General features: G+C 42.4%; 1 protein-coding gene across 2 annotated transcripts; it reads left to right on the top strand.

The window, feature by feature from the left end:
- Nucleotides 1-43: 43 nt before the first annotated feature.
- Nucleotides 44-17,078, top strand: LOC307041847 (uncharacterized protein). 2 transcript variants are annotated; one of them, XM_079685392.1, is made up of 4 exons: nt 44-737; nt 1,489-1,565; nt 1,693-1,792; nt 12,723-17,078. In XM_079685392.1, the coding sequence occupies exons 1-4, from the start codon at nt 461-463 to the stop codon at nt 13,733-13,735; spliced, it is 1,467 nt and encodes a 488-aa protein (XP_079541518.1). In that variant the 5' UTR covers nt 44-460; the 3' UTR covers nt 13,736-17,078. The 2 variants fall into 2 exon arrangements, with proteins under 2 accessions (XP_079541518.1, XP_079541519.1); XM_079685393.1 differs by having other exon boundaries at nt 1,696-1,792.
- Nucleotides 17,079-18,676: the final 1,598 nt, after the last annotated feature.

The following is an 18,676-nucleotide window of genomic DNA, read 5'->3' on the forward strand; positions in this document are numbered from 1 at the left end:
CTGCATTTAAATAACTTCAAATATATTCTAGTATAATAAATGAAATGTATCAGTAACAGTAAAAGTTCAAAATGACCCATAATATTGTCCAGGATAAAAATAGACAACAGGTATTGTTGCCACAGCACTAATTATCCAGTACACAGGGACCGAAAGTGTCAGTGTGGGATTTATAAAAAAGGACTATCATTGATGATAATGTAAAACTAGATTTTGTAAACCTTTTATCCACCGAAAAGAATGACACAGCTGTCTGTGAAGTGATGCTGTAACAAGCTGACGTCATCAGGGGGCGACTCTCGCACCTCCAGAGCCCCAATATTCAACATAACAGCAGGCAGACAGAAACAATCAGAACTAATATTATATCATACACCAGCGCGACAAGCGCGTGCATCTGTTGACGCCCGTGCACCACAGCAGCCGCCAGCCGCGCGCGACTGTACGCGCGGAGCTCGCGATGATGGCGGACTGTGTCGGCTTCCAGGCGCAGATCGCCTCTATCATAGAAATCCTGGCCAACTCAGCAGTGGTGGAGATCTGCAAATTGGTGGACGATGGCTACGCGGCGCTGCGGTCACAGATGTACCAGGAGCGCGAGAGGAGCGAGAAGGAGAACGACGCGCTGCGGCGGAAACTGCAGGAGATAGACGTGAAGATGAGGAGCTATGAGAGGAAGATGAGGAGACGGAGTCAGAGGGAGGAGATTCACGCCGTTCATTTTAGGCCACCCGAAGGTAAATAGATGGAGAAGGCTAGCCTCTGCATGTGAAGTCATGAGAGACCTGTCACACAGAAACATGCCTATCATCAGCTGATGCGTTCACACACTCCTGCACTACTGTGGACCTCAGTATCATGCAGACTCATATCATACCACACCTGAATGCACCATGTGCAGGCTGATCTCCATGACAGTTATACTACAGTCATGGATATAGTGTTAGTGTCATTTGGAGAACTCTTTAAGACTGCTCCTTCCTCTCTGTTCAAAGTGTCCAGTTGGCTCTCCTGGAGTACATATCCTCAGTTTGTCTCGGGTAATAGGAGTAAAGAGTAATTGGCAGTGGCACAAACTAAAACAGTGAATTTCATAGCTTAAAGCTGGATTTTAATAAGGTTTAGGACAGAGGTTCAAAATCTGGCAACTAAGCAGGACACACCTTCAAGGATAGGTTTACATATTTTTGTAATACAGCAATCACATGCCCAGATGTTTGTGCATCAACATAAGAAGTAAAAAGCTTTGCAGCAATGAGCAGTTATGGTGCACTCCTGCTTTAAACTGATGCTTGGTTGTATGTTAGTATGACATCTTTATAATATTACTGAATCACTACATCTTCCTAACCACAGATTGCAAATCAGATTGTAATTACAGGAGCATACACTATGTCACATTTATACTAAATTATGACACAGAAAACAATTCCAGTAGGCAGGAAACATGCCAACAACACACGCTCCATGTTCTGCTGTTGTTCTCAGGAGCTGAGGACCATCATCCTGTGGTGCTGCCTCTTCCTGCGTCCTCTGAAGACAAACCCTTCCATCACATTTCAAAGGTAAGGATTCATAAGCAGAAGGTTCCTAGTCTTGTGAGAAATTCAAGGCCTAAGAAAATGGTAAATGAACCTCATAAAATGCTAACATGTCTATATGATGTTCCAACTACTTTTCATTGTGTACCAGCAGGAGGAGACCAAGGTGTTGCCCCTGGTGAAGCAGGAGGAAGTGGAAGGAGACGACTGCAACCTGGACCTCAAGGTGGAGGTCAACATCAGGGCGGAGGGTGAGTGTGGCTCTGCACATGATTCAATCACCTTCCATTGTTCTGAATGTTTCAATGTTTCTCTGTATTAAACAATGCAGAACAGTGGCGATTCTAGAGTCTGTGGGGGCCCTAGGCAAGATTCACCGGGGGCCCCTCGAACCAGCTTTCATCACCATCAGTGGCGCCCCGACACATTCTTCCCCCCTCCCAGAGCGGAGCAAGGCAACGAAACTTTAAATAAGAAGCAGCATTTTACAGTGCACTATGCATGGGGCCGCCTTGAGGGGGTTTCCCGACATATCGTTGCAGTAAATTAAAGGGTGTTTCATGTTGTCGTTGCTGTGGACCTTCTTAATCTACCGTCTTTGGGGGCCCCGGACCCATGACACAGAATATGAATATTACCTCTAACCTGAGCAGTACGCACACACACAAGGGATGTTGCCACAACAACTGATGAACTTCCCTCACACAGACTGGAGCAGCATTTTAACACTTCCAGTTCCCTCTTCTCAAAGTGAACATACACGTGAATGTGTTTTTGGTTAGATGCCTGAAATAAAGCTGAAGAGATTTTCACACATCAAATATCACAGTAAACACCCCCCTAGTGAATATCCAATGCTTCTATGTGCCTTAATCGGTTCAATTTGGCCATGGTTTATGAATCGTTGTTTCTGTCTACATGGAGGTTACCCCTACTCTTCCACCAACCAATGCGTTTGTTTCAATTGTGAAAAGAGCATGAAGTTAGACATACGTATTTCTGCTTCAAAGTGCACCAGGGTAATGCATTTAATGTTAAAATTAAATTAAAAAAAGTTTGGGTCATGCTCTCGATGAAGACCTGTTCTTTTTTAGAAGTACCTTAAAAACGCCGGAAGACTTGGCTTCTCTCTTCAAAGTCTCCAACCCAACTCGACAGCTTGGCTAGTTGTCATGTTCACAGAGAGGGAATGTAAAACAGCGCCCTGCCTGTCAACAGCTGCTGCAAAGCGGGAGCTATGTTTGCGTGTCTATTTTCTATTCAAAGTTTACTAATACTAAACGTGTCACATTGCACCACTTGGGTCCCCAGAAATACTCCCAAGTGTGAACAGACCAACTGTTCTCGAGATTAATCATGTTCTCTTGTTCTCATTGAATACATTTCTTTAGTGCGCTATTTTTCAAAACATCCTTAACAACATTTTTGTTTTTTTAAGTGTTTGGGCATAAATTACGCTTATCAATAAACAACTTTTATGAATGAACTCCAGGTTTGTCCCTACACAAAATATAGACACACACATAGAAAATCCAGTATATCACTACTTCCTGTATCAACAACCTGTCCCTAGTGGTGACGTACACACTGGGTGTTTCTCAATGTCAAGTAAAGCTGCTCCAGAGCCACTATTTTAAGCATACTACGTCATTGATTGCCGCCGAAGAACTGTTCCAATGTCCAGCATACTTGGAATTCTACCGAGCCCGGCGTACTTCGTAACCAGAAATTTTGAGGCTGCACTTGTGTAGACTCCGCGGTCTTAAAATCCCCACAATGCTTTGCGCACGGACCAATTTCCCCAAATCTGTGGCGGAAAATGTAAGGCGGGGCCCCTCAAATGACGCACACCTGCACACTTGCCTGTTCCACTCCTCGTTTTCCGAATTCCAGGAAGTATTCTTGCCTTGCTTCTTAAGCAAGTGACTCGGAAGACATGTGCTACCAAGCAAGCATACTCGAGGTTGAGAAACACCCACTGACCCAGCATGACCGCTTTATTCTGAACTTTAATATTCACAAAAATCAACATGAAAGTGAATACAATAGCCTTAAGACCGGGGCTACTTAATATATGTTTTCTCATCTGATTCATCAAAATGTCTTCACTACCAAACTTGAACAAATTCATTCTGACTATTTTTACAGTTTTAAAGCCTGTGATCTATCCTCATGCACAAACAACATTTTGTGTGTAAAGAGCAACAAGTGATAGACAACTCTGTTAATTTCTCTGTGACAGAGAGGTTTTAGTGAAAGTTGAAGAGACAGAGAGTGACTGACAAATAAACATGAACACTGTTTTTGTTGTTTCAGGAAAAAACCTGCCTCAGATATATTCTCCTATACATTTCACAGTTAATTTTTTTCAAACAAATCCTTTATTAATTTTAATCCAGTAAAGTCCATTCAATGATTCCATGATCAGATTCACTTCATCCACACAATCAATTTGTTAAACCAGAATCTCAGTTTTGTAAAACCGAATAATAAATGATTGACTTATTGATAATTATCATGATAACTACAGTTTTACAAACATCATAGTGATTAGGCACAGCACCAGTTAGAGTGCAAAGATAATAAATGCAATAATATAGGTATTCTTTTTCCCACACAATACATTTTTCAGACCAGCTATTTAACATCAAATAATCAATTATTTACTTATTGACTATGATCATAATGGTAATTAATATAATTTGAAATTGATATTTTATGATAAAATACATTTAATAAAAATCAGAATATCTAATTTGTTAGACGATTTAGGCAAAAAAAATTACATTTAAACAAACAACAAAAATGTAGTGAGAATAATATATCTTTGATAAAAGAAGCTCGGGTGCTTTTTCTCTTAAGACCTATGCTTTAAAAGAGAGATAACAAAATATAAATGCATCAATACAAAACAAATATTCAACAAATATTTAGAGCAAAGTTTACATTTTCAAGCAGAGAACATGTCAGTTCAGGTGAACAATAATCCTCCTGAGCAGTGACAGCCTCCATGCAGAGGCGTCAATTGGGTATGGCAAGGTATGGCAGCTGCCACACCTTGGCTCCAGGGGAAAATGTAAATGTTCGTTTTAAAAAAATAAATTTATGGAATTACTCTGTGTCAATTTGTATTGATTATTCTATTATTTAATACATATAAATTAAATACAAATGAAAATCAGAACAACACAATCGATTTCTCTAGTCTAGATATTATCTTTCCCAATACTTATCGTAACGTATCCCCCCTCCCTATCTTGAAATGTGGTATCTCCTGACGAGAAGCCGCCGGAGGTCAGAGCGGGTCATGTTATCGCGTTTTTTTTTATTTTTCGGCTAAGCTAATTAACTAAAATGAAAAGAAAGCAAAGAACTTTAGAATCTTTTTTTATCAAAAAAAAGGCAGGTGAAGGTGATGGCTCCAATGTTGCCCCAGCAGCAGAGGGAGAAGGACCAGGTAGTGAAGGTGGGATTCAAGCTGTTAACGAGGCTGTTAGCCACTCCAGCACCTGCGCCGGGGATGCAGATGCTAACAGGGAGACGGAGACTACATGCATGGAGGCTGAGAACTCGTCCACACCGACTTCTCGAATTGAATCCGAGTCTGAGTCCCCACCAATTTCTCAGATTGAAAGAGCTGGATCAGACGTGGACAGCGATAAGGAAGGTCAAGGCCCGGGTGCAGCAGCAGTAGCAGCCTCTGGGTCAACTGGAGCAGAGAAGAAGGATATTAGTGGATGTAAAACAGACGGACTCAGGCGTCCTCGTTTGACCCACTTCCCAACTAGAAATGGAAGACACTTTAATGTCAGTGTGTATCAGGAATATGACTGGGTTGAATATTCTGCGCAAGAAGATGCAGTTTATTGCTTTGCATGCCGTCATTTTGGAGGAGCCTCAACTTTAACAGGTGAAAGGCATGGACTGCGTGTGTTCATAGACACTGGATACACATGTTGGAAGAACATGAAAAAAAATCTCCGGGATCATCAAGGGAGCAGTAGACACAATTGTGCTGCATTAGCGTGGTCTAACTTTAAGGCTGTGATCAGCGGACATAAGGAATCCATCGCAAGTCGGATTGACGCAAACAGGACAGATGAGGTGCAGGAGAACCGGGCTCACGTCAAATCCTTGTTCAAAATCACGTCATTTCTGGAAAGACAGGCCCTCCCTCTCCGTGGCCACAACGAGAGAGATGAGGATGAAAATAAAGGAAATTTCCTTGAACTTTTGGACGTTATTGCAACAGATGACAGGAACGTGAAAAGCAAACAGGAACGCAGGTATGCGCACTATTCTTCCCCAGAAGCCCAGAATGATATGGTGAGAGTTATTGGGGAAAATATCAGAAGTATAATCATAAATGAAGTAGGAGAAGCACGGTACTTTTCAGTGTTAGTGGATGAAACGAAAGACCTGTCTAAGAAGGAGCAGCTGGCCATTTTGATCCGTTATGTACATGACGGGATTATAAAGGAAAGAGCCATTGGAACCTATCACATGAAGGACCTGACAGCTGAATCCCTGGCCCAGAAAATAATAAAGGAATTATCGAGTTTAGATATTCAGCTGTGTGTTGCACAATGCTACGATGGTGCAAGTGTTATGCGGGGTAATGTGCGTGGAGTGCAGGCTTTAATACGTGAAAAAGTGCCGCATGCAGCGTATATACACTGTCATGCACATAGACTAAATCTTGTGCTTGTGAGCTCGATAACTGAAATACCAGAGATGGCAGAGTTTTTTGGTGTTGTTCAAAAACTATATACTTGTATTGCAAATAGCAATACCAGACACATGCTTTTCATTGAGGCTCAAAAGAAGTTGGGACACAACAAAATACTGCACTTGGAGCGCACCTGTCCCACTCGGTGGCTGTATTGGTATAGGGCTCTACAGAAGATAAAACTGCGCTACGAGGCTATACTAGCTGTGTTAGATGCCACTATTGACGCTCATGCAGAGGGTTCAACTGAAGCTGCTGGACTTCGGACAAATATGCTGACAGTCACTTTTGTTGTGCGTCTTCATGTCCTAGAAAAAAATCTTAAATCTCACTTATGGACTGTCTGAACAGCTTCAGACAAAAGACATTGCAATCACGATGGCTTCCAACCTCATACGGAGTACTAAGGCCCAGCTGGAAAAGATGAGGTCAGATAAAGAGTACCAGGACACACTGAGCAGAGCCAAGGCATTTTCCACAGAGCTCGGCCTCCCAAGCAGCGACACTGCCCCTCTGCGACCAGCAAGAGCACGGAGTGTGTCCAAAGCCTTGGCAGGGTTTATTGTCGGATCATCCAGTGGCCAGAGACAAACAGGAGATGACCAAGAAAAAAGACTATACTTTGAAACACTGGACCGCTTCATCTCTGAGTTAGATCGCCGATTTACAGATAATGATGAGCTACTTAATGCTATCCAGGCATTTGATTGTTCATCTCCCCATTTCATGGATGTAGTTAAAATGGAACAGTTTGCACAACTCTATGATGAACTGATCGACACCACCCTTCTCAGTTCCCAGTGTCACACAGCAAAAGCTTTCCTTGAACTTGAGATGAAGGAGGACGTGGAGGAGGAGAAAAACATAATGCTGGCTTTGACACGACTGAAGACCATGTCTGTCGCTTTTTCAGAGGTCATCAAGCTATTCAAGATCGCAGCAACAATTCCTGTCTCCACTGCATCCAACGAAAGATTCTTTTCCGTTTTAAAAAGAGTCAAGACTTACCTGCGGACCACCATGAGCGATGACAGGCTCACAAACCTCATGTTGATGGCTGTTGAGCCTGCTGTCGTAAAATCCCTGGACGCAGATGAACTCGTCAATAACTTTGCTGCTTTGAGGACCCGCCGTTATCCACTTGTGGAATAATTAATAAAGTTCATCTCAAAGTAAGATACCCAAACATCTTATTAATATGATTTCTCTTTCTCTTTTCTTCTCCCTCCCTCCCTCTCCTCTCTCCCTCCCTCCCTCCCTCTCCTCTTTATATTTGGACTTTAACAGTTTACAGCAGTTTACCTGGTATGTTCACGTGATATTGTTGCAATTACATAGTGAATGAAGTGAACAGAAAGAGTGAAATTGTGTCAGAAAGGCTATTACTGCTGTCTAACCCTGCCGCTTGCTATCCATGGTGCTGAAAACGGATGCGTAACGGCGCATTTGACTGAATTGATTGATTGACGTGCGTAGTTAAGTGTTTGTGTCCATAGTTACTTGCGCTAGCGGGATGTGAGTGAGGCTGCATTTGAAAAAGTTCAAATTTTCCTAACCACACAGAAAAGCTACATAGCAGACTTGTCACTTTTGTTATGATTATTTGCTGGGCATGTATATTGATTGATACTGTAGTTAAGTCATGTGACTAGTAACCTTGCCATACCTTAGCTTTGGCTGAATTGACGCCACTGCCTCCATGGCTAAACAGACACAGGAAGGAGCCGGAAGAAAGTCCAACATCTACAGAACAACTCATGAGAAGATGTTGAAGCCCACCCATAATGTTTGATTGACAGCTGATCTCTGCACAGTGAAGACATGAACAATCAGCTCTCAGCAACAATGAAGGATACACATTGAGTTTAAGAAGTAGAAGAGTTCCTCAAATGAGGCATCATTGGGTAGGCGTGTGGTGCAGTGGGTTGCGCGTTGGTGTTGGGATCAGGGGGCCAGGTTCAAACCCCACTGCAGTCAGCATGTCGTTGTGTCCCTGAGACATTTCACCCCAAATTGCTCCTGTGGGGCTTGCCCACAGTATTGGGTATGTAAGTTGCTTTGGATAAAAGTGTCCAACAAGTAACGTGTAATGTAATTTCCTCACATGCACAATATCTACAGCATAGTTTTATGTGTTTCCTAATTTACAAAAGGACCCTGCTCTAAATTTGAGAATAGTCGTCAGTTGTAAAATATTTCTTGTAAATTCAGGCTTCTGTAGCACACAGCTCCACACTGATGGTAGCAGTGGTGTAAGAAGTACTCAGATATTTTACTAAAGTAATACAGAAATAAACCTGCCAAGTGTTAAAGGACAAACTGTTCTCAAGGTGTAAATGTTCTCTTGTGCAATATAAACCAGTGTTCTTGTTTATTACATTTCTTTATGCACACTATTTTTCAGAACAGTTGTACTTTTAAAAAGGGTTGGGGACATGTCCCCATCGTAAATGACACCTATGCCGGCGGCCGGCCCATAGGGGCGCTAGGGGCGCCGCCCCACCTCTTCCCACATTACAAAAAAAAAATATATATATATATATATATATAGGCCTATATATTTTTTTTTTTAAATATATATTTTTTTAAATATATATTTTTTATTTTTAATGACAAAGGTAAATATTATATCATTGGTATCAGTCAAATGTATAATCTACAATAACATGTAGTTTAAAATGGTGTTACGATGTCTAAAGTTACTGATAAGTCACATGTTTCCTGCCTGGCCTTGCCCGTGTATCATTACCCTCTCTTGTCTGGGCGCTAAGAGAGGAGCCCTCAACCAGTGCAGCAGCAGCCACTAGCAGCTGACTGTTGCTATCTGTAAACTATGGCTCCTAAACATAATTTAAGCCAATCAGCGTCGTCAAATCTGATGATCACCGGGCGCCAATGTCAGCACATTGAATGTTTACGTTTGACAGGCAGCCTTTCAGTTACGATCGTTAACATCAGTGGGCCAAAGCAAATGATGGTGAGAAGCTAAACTATCTATTAATTATGTCAATTACAGGGAGTGTGATTGTAACTGTGTGTGTGACTACCTGGATGCAAAGAGGTAAACACTGTCTTTTGTTTCCCATGCTTGCTCTAATGGTCTGTTTTCTAATATTTCTGAGTTTCTGAACCACGTCTGTGTCTGCATATACAGGACTGTCTCAGAAAATTAGAATATTGTGATAAAGTTCTTTATTTTCTGTAATGCAATTAAAAAAACAAAAATGTCATACATTCTGGATTCATTACAAATCAACTGAAATATTGCAAGCCTTTTATTATTTTAATATTGCTGATTATGGCATACAGCTTAAGAAAACTCAAAAATCCTATCTCAAAAAATTAGAATAGTTCCTCAGACCAAGTAAAAAAAAAAGATTTATAACAGCAAAACACAATCAAACATTTGAAAATGTCCATTAATGCACTCAGTACTTGGTTGGGAATCCTTTTGCACGGATTACTGCATCAATGCGGCGTGGCATGGAGGCAATCAGCCTGTGGCATTGCTGAGGTGTTATGGATGCCCAGGATGCTTCAATAGTGGCCTTTAGCTCATTAGCATTGTTGGGTCTGGTGTCTTTCAGCTTCTTCTTCACAATACCCCACATATTCTCTATGGGGTTCAGGTCAGGGGAATTTGCAGGCCAATCGAGGACAGTAATGCCATGGTCAGTACACCAGTTACTGGTGGTTTTGGCACTGTGGGCAGGTGCCAGATCATGCTGGAAAATGAATTCCTCATCTCCATAGAGCTTTTCAGCAGACGGAAGCATGTAGTGCTCTAAAATCTCTTGGTACACAGCTGCATTTACTCTGGGCTTGATGAAACACAGTGGACCAACACCAGCAGCTGACATGGCTCCCCAAACCATCGCTGACTGTGGGAACTTCACACTGGATTTCAAGCAACTTGGATTTTGCTCCTCTCCAGCCTTTCTCCAGACTCTGGCGCCTTGACTTCCAAATGAAATACAAAACTTGCTTTCGTCTGAAAAGAGGACTTTGGACCACTGTGCAACTGTCCAGTGCTTCTTTTCCTTAGCCCAAGTCAGACGCCTCTTCCGTTGTCTTGAGTTCAGAAGTGGCTTGACCATGGGAATACGGCTATTGTAGCCCATTTCCCAGACACGTCTGTGAACAGTGACTTTTGATACCTGGACTCCAGCTTCAGTCCACTGTCTTTGAAGCTCCCCCAAATTCTGGAAGCGACTCTTCTTCACAATGCTGTTAAGGCTGCGGTCATCTCTCTTGGTTGTGCAGCGTTTCCTGCCACATTTCCCCCTTCCAACAGACTTTTTGGGATGTGCTTTGAAACTGCACTCTGTGAACAGCTTGCTCTTTGAGAAATTTCTTTTTGTGTCTTACCCTCCTGATGGAGGGTGTCAATGACGGTCCTCTGGACAGCAGTCAGATCAGCAGTCTTCCCCATACTTGTGATTTAGTTTACTGAACCAAGCTGAGTGTTTTTCAAGGCTCAGGAAACCCTTGCAGGTGTTTCGAGTTAATTAGACGATTCAAGTGATTCGTTGAACACCCTACTAGTATACTTTTTCATGATATTCTAATATTTAGAGATAGGATATTTGAGTTTTCTTAAGCTGTATGCCATAATCAGCAATATTAAAATAATAAAAGGCTTGCAATATTTCAGTTGATTTGTAATGAATCCAGAATGTATGACATTTTTGTTTTTTTAATTGCATTACAGAAAATAAAGAACTTTATCACAATATTCTAATTTTCTGAGACAGTCCTGTAATGTTCATATTTAGTCTCCTCAGGGTTCCCGCGGGGTCTTAAAAAGTCTTACATTTGATAATCTGAATGTAAGGCCTTAAAAAGGTCTTAAATATGACCAAAAAAATAAGAAAGGTCTTAAATATGATTTAGAAGGTCTTAAAAATGATCGGATTTGAAAGATACTTCTGTGTTGCGATAGCGTCTAAATGTGTTTTGGGGAAAATGTCCGGGCTGCAAAGTAACCAGTAAGGTAATAGCCTTTCAGTTCCCCCCAACAATTTGTATTGAATTAAAATAACATGGAACCAGTAATCACTAACTTTGTTTCCCCCGGCCCCTTATTGGAGAACACCCAGCTAGTAACCTAGCAACCAAGCTTCAGCTTGCGGCAGTCAGAAACTCATGTATCTTCGAATCTACTTACGAATTAATATGGAGAAGTGTCAGTTCAACCGTATTTGGTTGGAAAACATCTAATTTAGTGCTTGATTGAAACCAGTGGAGGGGAACGTGTTTGAAGCCCGCCGCACCATTTGCAAAAGAAATAAGCGTTTGTTTTGCTAATGTAGCGTTAGCTAGTGGAGCGTTAGCTAGTGCAGCAGCTCCCGCAACAACACCGGGGGACCTCCGGGCGACGTTTGGGTCTACGTCAACCCTAAAAGCGGAGGTGCTGTGGATGCTAAATACCGTAGCTAAACACCAATCATACAACAGCAACGATGAAATAGTGTAGCCAATTTAATTTAAGGGGTAATTTCTCAAAATGTTCCCCGTGTTGTTTATTCACCATTACAATAGCCCCACCTAAAATAATTTCCACCAGCCTCCACTGGAACTTGGAGCAGGGTCTGGGGCCCAGACCCTGCTCCAAGTTCCACTCTCCACAGTCTGGTCAAACACTGAACCCTGGATCATGCTGGCTGTCAGCAGGGTTATGGCTAGAAAGGATCCGTCTTGTGTAAAACTCTCGCGAGAATTTGGCTGAATGTCACGTGGCTGAATGTTTACGTTTGGCAGGCAGCCTTTCAGTTACGATCGTTAACATCAGTTGGCCACAGCAAATGATGATGAGAAGCTAAACTATCTATTAATTATGTCAATGACAGGGAGTGTGATTATTGAAATAGGGTGTTAGCGGTCTTGTTGGTGTTCAAAGAAGAATGACAACACTGTAGATCACCAACACTATGGTTTATTTTTTATTCACAGGCAAGTCAACGTTGTCGCAGTAAAAGTCCCAAGATAGCTCCTGGTGCAATAAAATGTTCCCTTGCAGTGTTTTACTATTAAGTCTGATGTTTCTCTATTAATATTGCTGCTGCATTAATGTGTATGTTGCATCATGTTACTGCTGAAGATGTGTTTCCGAGACGCTCCGATTACAACGAGACTTACAACGAGAACGTGACGTCATATTTACACTAGACAGATCCTTTCTAGCCATAACCTGTCAGCAGGACAGAAAGGTGAGACCCCTCCCCTCGTAATTGAACTTCCTCATACCTGATGCCCTATCACACCTTTGCTGAGGTGAATATCTTTGGGAGGATCTAACCTAGACCCTGGTCCCTGTATCTGATTTATTTATCATTTTAGAGTTATCTTAATTAATAGTGTTCTGTTCATTTCTCCTCAGAGTAATGTTTGCTGAATGATTCTCTTTGATTTGTTTAACTCCACTCTCACTGTACCTGTCTTTCCGTCTTCAGCCATGGAGCCCAGTGAGGACCCCGACCTGAGTGAAACTGTTCTTGACACCAACGTCACCAACGTCCCCTGCTCTACCTCACAGCCCTCTTCCCCCCCCACTGAGGCCACAATGAACCTGACCTACAGGCCCCGAGCTAAACGTAAAGCCCCCGCTCCTCTGGGCAACAGTTTGACAGTCAGCAGTGGGGGGGTCACAGTCCCTGAAGCCGCTTGTAGTGACTCAGGAGGATGCCTAACCGATGGAGCTCTGAAGCCGGAGGTCCAGACCGATGAGGCTGCAGAGGAGGAGCTCCAGGCCCCTGGAGCCTCGGAGGAGCCCAGCCCAGAGCGCCTCAACAGCCTGGGCCTGGACCTGGCCTGGATGCAGGAGAGGGTCAGCCATCTTGGTGCAGCATATGCAGTTGCACAGCTGGGTTTGGGGAACACGGACAACGGCCACCCCTCTGCCTCCTTCCCCTCTCAGGGAGGGGCAGACAGTCTGGATGGCCCTCCCACCATGCTCTTCACCAGTGGTACTCATGAAATGGCTGCTTTTGCTGCCTCTTTCGACATGGCAGCAGCAGCTGTTGTGACTGCACCACCTCCCCCACCAACTCCCCCTACAGCACCCTCTGCCCCCTCCACCAGCCCGAGGCGGCCATACAGGAGCGGTGTAGCTGCTGCTGCTAAAGAGCCTGTGGTGTGTGCTGTGTGCGGGCGCCTCTTCCCCAGCACAGCGGCACAGGAGCAGCACCAGCGGGTGCACACCGGAGAGAGGCCCTACACCTGCCCCCACTGTGGGAAGGGCTTTGCACAGCCAAACAACCTGCGGGTTCACCTCCTCATCCACACCGGGGAGAGGCGTTATCGCTGTACGCTGTGCGGGAAGAGTTTCATCTCCTCCAGCCACCTGAAGAGGCACCGCACCGTGCACACGCAGGAGAAACCCTACTGCTGCTCGCGCTGCGGACAGTCCTTCAGCCAGATGTGTAGCGTCCGCAGACACCGGCAGCAGTCGCAGTGCGGCTTGTAGACAGACCACCGGAGGGGGGGGCTGGCATCTGGAACTGATCCTCAGACAGTTTGTGCTCTTGAGTTTGTGTTCACATGGGAAATGTAGCATCTTATGTAAGCACAAACAAAGAAGCAAGCTGTATCCTGTGATACCATGGCACCTAGATCATAGCAGTGAATTATGTTCTAAAGGCGGAGGAAAGGATTACCCTCGAAGCGATCTCCAACTTTTTCTTACTGTGTTTCAAACTGAGAGAGGTCACTGAGTAGACTGTGAAAGAGTGCCTGATACAATGTTGGTAAATATTTATCCATCAATTAGTCATTAAGTTTAGTTTTTACAAAGCTCACACACATAAACTAATCCAGGAGGATGATGAACATACACACACTTTGAGCACCTGACAACTCTATAGAACTAATGAGGATGACTTTTTCAATTGTCTGAGATACATTCAAAACATATTAGGTGTTAGAAAAAAACATCTATTATTGCCTTATTTTACTGTGATTCTAAATGTTAAAAATTCAATATGAATTGTTTGGAAGACTATTGTTTTTGCTGAACTTAGTGTCTCACACGGCAACGTGCAAAATTAAAGGATGCTGAGATGACTGGAAGAAAGGGGAGCCTGGTAGTTTAGTTAGCCTAGCTTAGTCGAAAAGGAAACCGTAATACATTGTATCAACTATAAAGCTGTCTTAGTGGCATGTTGGAATGTATGTTGTCAACATATACATACTGTAGGTCAGGGGTCGGCAACCTTTTTGATATGAAGTGCCATTTTTAAAAAAAAAATGTTATCAGCGTGCCAACGATCGAGAATTATCAAGGGGGGGGGGGGGTGGTGAGGAGCTTGACGCCCGTCAACTATGATGCCGAATTTAACAAACACATTTAAATAATTGGTTTAAACGGCATAATAATAAGGACGATCGTCCGTTCTGTGATATTAGGGTCATGCAGAGTGAGATGAGATCGCTGTCCCTTTAAGAGAGAGAGAGAGGGGTGCGGCTTGTGCATGTGGGTTTGTGAATGGTAGAGCGACAGTGTGTATGTTTCTGGAAGTGAAACGGGAAAGCAGAAAAACAGAGGTCTTTGATGTATTTTGTGAAACAGAAGAACAGCTAAATAAATGCAACGTCCTCCCAAGAACAGCTCGCCTCTCTCCAGTCATTTAAGCTAAAGTGGGTTATTGAACCTGAAGCTTGTTGCTTCTGCCCTCCTCGACTACGGTCTGGGATGGCCAGTCCGCCCCTTTGTAGCATATTATTTCGATGAGAGATGAGCAGATCGCCACTGGGCTTTCAACTAAATAAACACAGCCACGCAAAAACTGCGTCATTTGTACAGCTCCTTATGGGTACTGCAATTAGTGAAGTGCTTTCCTCCGTGGTGAAACGATCAGCACTGCACCACGGAGGAAAGCGTCAGAAAGTCACCTGGAGATAAAGAGAGCGGGGCTGCGTTGCGTGCATGGCTTCCTTCTGCAGGTAACGGGGAGACGCGCTCTGGCGGCGGTCTCGCGTTCAGGATCCGAAAATTAATTTAAATATTTTGCACACTTATTCCACTTATTCCTAGTGTGCCACTGGTTACGGTGCTGCGTGCCAGCATTGGCACGCGGCACCATAACCGACCCCTGGTGTAGGTGAAAAGAAAAAACTTTGATTTAGCTAAACAATAACAGCGGCAATTTGTGGTGCGCCACACACACAAAGACACAACAACTCAACAAGATTGAACAAACATCCGACTTACTATGATAAGCCCTAGCTTGAGATGTATTGGTGACTTGTTAGGAAATAAGATTCAACATCAAAATAAGAAAGCTTTGGAGGTGTTGGGAATAGATTTTAAAACTTCTGCTTCATGGAGCTTTTTCATACCTTCATCTTAGAGAGAGTTTTTCATTTCTTGATCAGATGTTCTAATGCTTTCCCCAAAAACCCTCATATAACTCACCCTCATACAACCCCTGCCTGCAGAGGAGGTTTGGTCAGCTGCTCAAACCGCATGCTTGCAGATATATTATTGCAGATTCCCTATATGGAGCTCCAGTCCCCTCCTCTCACTCAGGCTGCTCCTCTGAGTGCTGCCAAAGTTTCAACTGAGTGCAGTGTTCCAGTTACAAAGTACATTTAGTCAAGTAATATACTGAAGTAGTATTTGTACACATTTGTACCTTACTTGAGTATTTTCATTTATTGCATACATATACTTGTACTCCACTACATTTATGAAAATGTATACATAAAAACACATGTGATGCGGTACTGTATTTTTTAATATACACAGTATTTTAAAACGTATCCAAAATTGGCTCCACATGAACAAACCACAACAACAAGAATGATCAAAAAGTAATATTCTATAACGAGCCTTTCTGCATGCAGAGTAGCCTACTTGATACAAAATATATATGACTGATGATACTTCTGTATTTCTACTTAATTAGCCTTTTCAATTAAGGATTGTTAGATGAAGTGGAGTATTTTATTGGTTTTGGCAAAAGCAGAAAGCTTTTCAAAATCTGAACAAGGTCTCAAATTGATACTAAGAAAAAAGCTCCGTATTGCTTCCCTATGCCTCTAGTCTTTGTGCTAAGCGAGGCTAACCCCGCCCTTGACCCATCTGTAACCTCCACATCTTCTTTTTCTGGCTGTTGCTAAGAAACAAGTAGTATAATCTGCAAAATATCTGACTCTTCCAATTAAGCACTTTATATATTCCCCAAACTCTTCATTGAAGCAATCAGAGGCAGTGTTAATACCCTTTGTTTTCCATGATGTGTTGATCACATATAGTCCACTGTGTGACTCATATTGCTCCACTGTCCTTTCTTAGTGGCAGCGTGTTGTTGAATGGTAAATGCACCTTCTTTTCTATGATTATGCTAATTTGTATGTCACATTGATTGTCAGTATATTTATTTGCTCTGATTTTTTTAAGAATAGAAAGGAAAATGTCATGTACTGTTATCCAGAAGATTCTAGAATTGGGCAGTGAAATAAAAAAGTTTTCATTTATTAGATACAAAGCCCAAAAGATGCAGGCTCTGAAATTTTTTTTTAATTCTACTCTTTCAACTTTTCACAGGTTGATGCCGAGGTGTAACAGTCTTTTTAATGTCAATCATCCTTTTTCTTATAAAAAAAAAAGAACAAAGGCCTGTACAAAGATGTAAAGTAAAACATATATCAGAAAGTCGTGTTTGTATGTGTAGGTGTTTGTATGTAATGGGCACTAGCTGTAGGTTGCACAGCAATCAGATATGTTGCCTTTCAGTACTCTTTCAAGACATGGTCTGGTGTTTTCAAATGTATCGGTATCATTAAACATGTAACATGTTTGCAATGAACTTGGCTTTGCTGTGGTCTGATCCCGTATAAAGAACAGGATTTCCTTGGATAAGGAAAACACAAGACACTCATCACCGAGGTCACAATATCAATCGATCCAGCAGAGCAATAGCCTATAGGCAAAACACAGAAGATCAACAAAGATATGACATCAAATGAATTTACCAAAGCTGAAGTAGATACATGGTCAACTTCATTCATTTGCTTTCCATTTTACTGATTTGAATCGCTATAAGCTGCTCTCTCTCTCATCTCCTCTTCACATCTAAACTTTTCGCGGCACACGTACTTACAGCCAATGTGCGTGATTATTTTTTTGCCGCACACATTGAACAGAAAAATACTCTTGGCAGTGTAGTTTTTACAGTACAAGTTCATTTTAGCAGCAGAGAGAGGGGCTTGCCCCACATCGCTCAACACGGCACACTGTAGACACTCATTAGAAGAACGCAGCAATGTACAGACGAATCAGATGACTAAACTATAAAAAAAATAATATATTTGAACATGTATTTTTTGTTGCATATTTTGGGAATTATTATTTGCATTACTTTCTGCTGACAAAGGTACCTGCCCCTAATGATGAGTCGCCACTGCTTACGACTGACAAAGAACGGATGTTTGAATTTGAGTGATTTCAACCTTTACTCATCCAGGAAGAAAAACAAATGTTATATGACATCCTATCAGTCGGTTCACTTTTTTGGCAAAGTATCTAGAAATTATCAAAATAAAGACACAAATAATGGAAACATTTCAAATGTGTTTGTTTTTAGTCGTCAGGTGTCACCCTCAAAGACAAAAGCCTCATTCTACACAACTTTGCCATTAGTATCTAAGCGTGTCAGACCAGTTATCGATGTATACAGCAGGGATACTGACAGCCTTAACTGGATATCTATGTGTTGAAGAGGTAAGACCTGTGGAGATATGAACACACTTCATATTCAGGTTAGACATGTACTGCGGAAAACAACAGTGAAAAGTGTGGATAATGGGGAGTAAAAGGTGGGAAATATATTGCATTGCACCATGTATGAAACGGAAATAGAAAGCTCAGTGAGAAGCAGGACATAGGTGGAACCTGAAAGAGATGCACAAAGTAAGAAGGCACTGTTTACTCACTTAGTTGTAAGGGTAAGAATAATTGAAAATATGCCTACATCCTTGAGTTATGGTAATGGTAGTGGTAAATTGGCATCTTGCTATACTTGATTTCCAATAAATCGAGAGATGAATAAGAATAATAACTGTAAATCATTTACCTAAAACATTTTTACATCTTAAAGGTCCCATGCCATTTCTACTGATCATAATTCCATTGTTGAGGTCTACTAGAATAGATTTATATTGTGCAATTTTCCAAACTCACATTGGTTTCTCATATGGATCTTAGTATGTGTATTCACTCTGCGAGACAGCGAGACACAGCGAAACCCAGCCCGAATCCAGCCCGATCACACACCCAAAGCCTGGCTGGGAGTTTGTGTATGTGCTCACACACCAACTCACAGCCTCGCTGCGTCCCGCCGTCTCAGGGAGGAGAAATCGGCGGAGCTGCAGCTGAGAAAAGATTGTGTGTGTGTGTGTGTGTGTG

The sequence above is a fragment of the Notothenia rossii genome (genome assembly GCF_949606895.1).
Source record: "Notothenia rossii genome assembly, chromosome: 1".
NCBI classification, from domain to species: domain Eukaryota; kingdom Metazoa; phylum Chordata; class Actinopteri; order Perciformes; family Nototheniidae; genus Notothenia; species Notothenia rossii.

Coding starts and splice junctions, on each gene's coding strand:
- LOC307041847 (XM_079685392.1), top strand. CDS start 461: ATGATGGCGGACTGTGTCGGCTTCCAGGCGCAGATCGCCTCTATCATA. Junction 1,566..1,692: donor CCTTCCATCACATTTCAAAG/GTAAGGATTCAT, acceptor ATTGTGTACCAG/CAGGAGGAGACCAAGGTGTT. Junction 1,793..12,722: donor GGTCAACATCAGGGCGGAGG/GTGAGTGTGGCT, acceptor TTCCGTCTTCAG/CCATGGAGCCCAGTGAGGAC.